This window comes from Zootoca vivipara, chromosome 12 (assembly GCF_965207765.1).
Source record: "Zootoca vivipara chromosome 12, rZooViv2.hap1.1, whole genome shotgun sequence".
In the NCBI taxonomy this organism is placed as follows: domain Eukaryota; kingdom Metazoa; phylum Chordata; class Lepidosauria; order Squamata; family Lacertidae; genus Zootoca; species Zootoca vivipara.
The window spans coordinates 41,347,836-41,353,795 of record NC_142595.1 but is presented as its reverse complement, the minus strand read 5'-3'; the positions used below and the strand labels follow the sequence as shown (position 1 = coordinate 41,353,795).

Genomic DNA, 5,960 nt, shown 5'->3' with positions numbered 1-5,960 from the left:
GTCCAAACAGTACCTCTTCCTAGCAGCCTGAAATGATGGTTTCAGTTTTGTCTTGAATTTTCAACCTCAAAAGAAAGAAGTCTGAAGCAAGTCCTCTCAGGCTCACCAACCTGCAGAAACCTTTCCTCGCCACTGGAGCTCTGCCAAACGTAGGAAAGAACAATCCCTCCCCCAAAAATTATTTATTATCCAGTTTTCTGAGAATGCCACTGGGTGCGGTCCTGTTCGTTCAGGGGTGGAGGGGTGAGTGAGTGTCCACCAATCCAGTCTGGTTTAGAGACATGCAAAAGACAAAGCAGATCAGTTGGCAAGGGAGGGAACTGGAAGAACAGCTCCTTGTAGTGCCACCTACTACACTGAGAAGGCAAAGCAGTTCGGAAAGTACAGAGCGGGTAAGCTTGCTGCTATATTCATTATTTATTATTGTAAATGAGTGTATAGTCCACCATGTACTGGAAGCTGGAAGCCCCTACCAACCCACAGACGCTCCCAGCTTAAAAGATTAACATGCAGAGTGTATCTGGGCTTACACCAGACTGATGTTCTGCATTCCCAAGATGTGAAGAGATGCAACAGTTAGAGTTTTCCTCCTTTCTGCAGCTCTATCCCGGGGGAAGTGACAAATGTTGGTCTTCTACTTGTCACCAAGCTAGGGAAGAAAAGGCAACCGTACTAGGCCAGGAAGAATACCTGGTGCCCAGATTATACATGTCTGCTTTTAGATGGAATTCGGGACTTTTATGGTTATGGTAGTTCCAGGGCTTTCTCTTCATATTTATGTTCCTGCTGTGCATTCAGTCGCCTCCTCAGCCATGAAGTTCACTGGGTGGCCATCATTATGGAATAGCCAATGTTCAGACATTGCTCAGCTAAAGAAACATCCCTGATCATTGACTGTGGTTGATGGGAGTTGCAAGTCCAGCAACATCTGAAGAGCTCCATGCTGGTGACCCAGCCTGTAGTCCTCCAGGCTGTTGCTGAACAAGGACTGCTAGCTGAACAATAGCTCCTACATTCCTGGCAATTGAGCCATGGTTGCTAGGACTGATGAGAGCTTTAGCTCAGCAACATCTGCAAGGCCAACGGTTCCCCACACCTGGCCCAGCATATACCATTAGGAGTGGCCATGGCCAGTGGTAGAGCATATATTTTGTGTGTAGAAGCCAACAGGTTCAGTTCCTGGTAAAGTAAAGGTAAAGGGACCCCTGACCATTAGGTCCAGTCGGGACCGACTCTGGGGTTGCGCGCTCATCTCGCATTATTGGCCGAGGGAGCCGGCGTACAGCTTCCGGGTCATGTGGCCAGCATGACAAAGCTGCTTCTGGCAAACCAGAGCAGCACATGGAAACACCGTTTACCTTCCCGCCAGAGCGGTACCTATTTATCTACTTGCACTTTGACGTGCTTTCAAACTGCTAGGTTGGCAGGAGCTGGGACCAAGCAACGGGAGCTCACCCCGTCACAGGGATTCGAACCGCCGACCTTCTGATCAGCAAGCCCTAGGCTCAGTGGTTTAACCACAGTGCCACCTGGGTCCCCTCCAGTTAAAAAGGGTCAGGTAGCAACAGGTGATGTGAAAAAACACTCCACCTGAGACCCTAGGGAGCCTCTGCCAATCAGAAAATATTGCACAAGATAGACCAATAGTGTGACCTCATAAAAGATTGTACCCAGCACCAGGTACAATGAAATAAAGTTTTTTCTGAGCAAGGCCGTGCCCCTTATTAGAAAAGAGGGACTCAAAAGTCGGAAATGTCTGAATGGTACAAATAAGTCTTCTCTGTTTTATTCCTCATGGTAATATGAAGACATCTGTCTCACTGGTGGGAAGGATCATAGCAGAATAATCATGTCCAAACAGCGTCTCTTCCTAGCAGCCTTCCTCCTCCTCCTCCAACTTCCACCGACAACTCCCAGCCCCTGCCAAATATTCCACAGATCCATCTGCATGAAGCAGGACAGCTTTGTGCCTGGCCATAGCTTCATTGGCGAGGGGGTGGACATCACCTCTCTGGAGAGAAAGGGAGCATATGTGGTGGACACCAGCCAATGGCAGGGCCCCAACGGGACATGCATCCTCTGCCGGAATCCCTTGCAGAAGGGGAAGCTGCAGAAACTCCCCTTGGCTGGCGTGGACTGGCGAGTACTCCATACGTGTCATCGGGATGTCAGCAGTTCCGTTGAGAATTTGGATGTGGATGTCGCAAATTCAATGGCCAAGGAGGTGAAGAACGACTGGAAAGTAGAGCTGGGGTTAGGGCTGGAGCTGCCTAAGATGCGGGTGGCCTTTGCTGGATCTCACTCCTGGATGGCTATTTATGCACATGAGAAATCCCGTCAGGACAGCCATATTTTTGTGAGGCAAGAGGTCTCCTGCCCATACTACAGGTGAGCATGGGTATCGGTACCCTACAGAGCCACGGTTGGCTGGTCAGAGTAAGTAATGAGCTAGAGACAGCCTGTTTCTTTGCAGCACAATATGCTGTAAAGTTACCAGCATCTGACAGCAGAAAATTGATACATGTAAAATCAGTATTTTTGTGCTTCTCGTTTTTTGAGTTGCAAGAATTTCAAAGAAGCCTTTACGAGGGGAAGAAGTATCTTTGGGAGGAGGAAGAACACATGACTTCCCCCAAAGAAGCCAGGGAACTGTAGTTCCCCCCTCACAAAGCTACAATTCCCAGCACCCTTAATAAATAACAATAACTCTGAATTGGCAAATATATGTTTTGTTCTAATATGGGGAGACTGAAATGCTTAACAGATATGGAGCAATTAATTTCAAGGCCAGCAATGGCATAAAAACCATATAAATTTTCACAAAGGGGAGAGATTGCTTGCTCGGGATTGGACAACATTATGATGTCATCAGCAAATGAACCGATGGAATGCTGAGTCTACCCCCTGAAGGCATACTCCCTTGATATAAGAAGTGGATCTAAATCTATTATCCAGAGTTTCTATGATGAATGCAAATAGCACTGGGAACACAGGATACTCTGTCTTCTCTTAAGGTAGAGAGCCCATTTGTGACTGTTTCTGATGACAACCCCAAGTATTGTTGGTCAATTAAGTATAAAATGGCTTCTGAAATAAAAAAAATAAAACAACATTTTCAGAAACACCCATTACACACTGTCAAACTTTGAATGTGTCTAGAGAGATAAAGAATTTCCAAATGAATGGGTCTAGAGAGATAAAGAATTTCCAAATTATTTATCTTTACCCTTTGGATCACATCAACAATGTTCCGTTTAGGAATAAAGTCTGATCAGTAGATATAAATCAACTAATATGTGCATTTTTTCCTGCAAACTATAACTGCCAATAACAATTTATCAGGCTGCATCCCTGACCATTGGCCATGCTGGCTTGGGCAGATGGGAGCTAGAATAAAATTTAAAAATGGACCCCTCAGGCTTCTCTTCTGTCATATACAGGTGAAAATCGGAAAATTAGAATATCATTGAAAAGTGCATTTATTTCAGTAATGCAACTTAACTATTTTTTGTTTTTCATTTAATTTTTACAAATGCTTTCTTTTGGAAATTCCACAGTAATAAAACAAATAGTTACAATAATACAAAAATAAACAAAAATAAACATCACTATTACATTTCATTAATTACATTCCATTTATAATTGACCCGCCTAACGACAAATAATTACAATTACAACAAATAAAGGCTTGACATATCTTGCTTTGCATGTCATGCATCTATCTCATATATTGGTTTCACCTTTTAAGTTGCATTACTGAAATAAATGCACTTTTTGACGATATTCCAATTTTCCAAGTTTCACCTGTAGATGGAAGTAAGTGGTTGTGGGTAACACTATTAATCTTGGCTTATTCTGCTCCACCTTTTGTCTTCCTGAGCAGGCTGAGACTCCGCCATAGACCCTCACTGCTGGCCTCCCACTTCTCCCGCGCTGTGGCCAGGCTGCCAAGGAGGAATAACTCTGAGGAATACCAGCATTTTATCGACATCTATGGCACCCACTACATCAGCAATGTGCAGGTGGGCGGGCGATTGCGCCGCCTGCTGGCTGTGCAGACATGCAAGATGGCCCTGTGGGGGATTACCGCTTCCAGCTTTAAGAGCTGCTTGAACTGGGAGGTTTCTCTGGGACACAAGTGGTTATTTGGGTCTGATTCCCTGAGTTCTAAGTGCGAAGATCTCCGGAGGACTTACGATCGTGGAATCTTCTACGATACTTACGCCAAGCAGCACACTAAAATTGTGGGAGGAGAGAAGCAAGCAGAGATTCTCTTCTCTAAACCTGGAGAAAGCCAGAACTTCTCCGCATGGATGGAGAGTGCAAAAACAAACCCTGACCTGGTTTCCTACTCCCTCCTACCCTTACACACCTTGTTGAACCAAAGAGATCCAAGAAGGGATTTGCTGAAGCAAGCCATTGTGGGCCATATAAACCAGAGAGCCCTCAAGAGGGACTGTCCACAACAGTGTCCACGCTGGAGCTCCCAGAGCTCAGGTGAGCAATGCACCTGCTTGTGTCAGCAGGACGGCCTCAACAATGAGATGTGCTGTGCCTGGCAGCGAGGCAGGGCACGCCTCAAGTTTGTTGTGGTCAAGGGATCCAGGCTTTGGGGCGACCACTTCACGGCCACTGACGCTTATGTCAGGATTTTCTTCCAAGGTCAAGAAATGAGAACCAGCATCATCACAGACAACGACAACCCTCAGTGGTCGGAAACCCTGGACTATGGGACGGTCACATTGGCAGACCACAATTCTTTTGAGGTTGAGCTCTGGGATGAAGACGTCTGGCATGATGACCTTCTGCAGAGCTGTTTCCATCGGTTGGAGGCCAGGGTTGGGACTTTCCGGCACAGGTGTTACGCGCCTCATGGATACATCGAGTATTACTACTTGCTGGAATGTGGCCACACTTTGGGTGGCCCCAGCTGTCAAAATTATGTCCCCCTACGACTGCCAACTTCTCATTTCAACTAGCCACACCCTCCTAATTCAGTGCTTTTTCTTTGTTCCATTTATTTCAGGACGATGGGTTTCGTAGTCCAACAATGGCCAGAAGGCCACAGGTTCCCCCACCCACTGAGGGCAGAGTTGGGACAGACCCTATTGAGACAGATTCAAAAGAAATCTGGCAGATCTGGGGTTGGGGCCTCGTTGGTCCACATTGTTATAAACATACAAAGCATCTTTATGCAGATTGAGACCACTGGTTTGTCTGGCCTTATACTCTGCCTGGTAGAGGCCAGGCTCTCAGGATCCCGCAGGCAGAGAAAATCTCTGACTGTTTCCTATCTCTGCTGTTTCCCTGAAGCTATGAGTCAGTGTCTGGAGATTCCCAGCCCTACAAAAGTGGGCGAATCACCAGTTTCTGTCTCTCCAACTCCTGTGTTACAACTCCTGTGTTACAGCAGTCTGATTGGTCCGCAGGAGCCACCCAATCCAACTCCAGGTGGAAGTGAATCCTCAACCTGATTGGCCTGCAGGAGCAGCCAATCAGGCGGCTGGCAGAAGTCAATCCACAAACTGATTGGCCTGCAGGAGCAGCCAATCAGGCTGCTGGCAGAAGTCAATCCACAAACTGATTGGCCCACAGGTGTAGCCCTGAAGTAGCCAATCACGCAAAGCCCATTGTGTAAATAATGTATATAAGCAGATGGTTTTGGGAAAAGGGCATTCTTCTCTTCTTCTCTTTGATGACTATGAGCTGAATAAAGAGCATGAAATTCACTCTCGACTCCAAGTATATTTCAATACAGATGCCCAGAATAACAAAAGTGAATTTGTTTTTAGACCTGTAGAGGAAGAGGTAGAATTCCACACCATAGTCTCAGCTGGGTCCAGTTGCTCCTCTTCTGGAACAATTTGCTAGCAAAAGAGGTAGCTATGGCTTTTAAAAGAGGCTCTGAAAGAGGATTAGAAAGATTCATGGAGGTGAAGGTTATCAATGGCTACTAGGCA

At 46.2% G+C, this 5,960-nt stretch overlaps 1 protein-coding gene across 1 annotated transcript; it reads left to right on the top strand.

The window, feature by feature from the left end:
- The first annotated feature begins 230 nt into the window (after nt 1-230).
- LOC118095023 (perforin-1-like) lies at nt 231-5,729 on the top strand. The gene is made up of 3 exons (XM_035135882.3): nt 231-392; nt 1,809-2,388; nt 3,884-5,729. Exons 2-3 carry the CDS (start codon nt 1,850-1,852, stop codon nt 4,977-4,979), a joined length of 1,635 nt encoding a protein of 544 aa, XP_034991773.2. The 5' UTR covers nt 231-392; nt 1,809-1,849; the 3' UTR covers nt 4,980-5,729.
- Nucleotides 5,730-5,960: the final 231 nt, after the last annotated feature.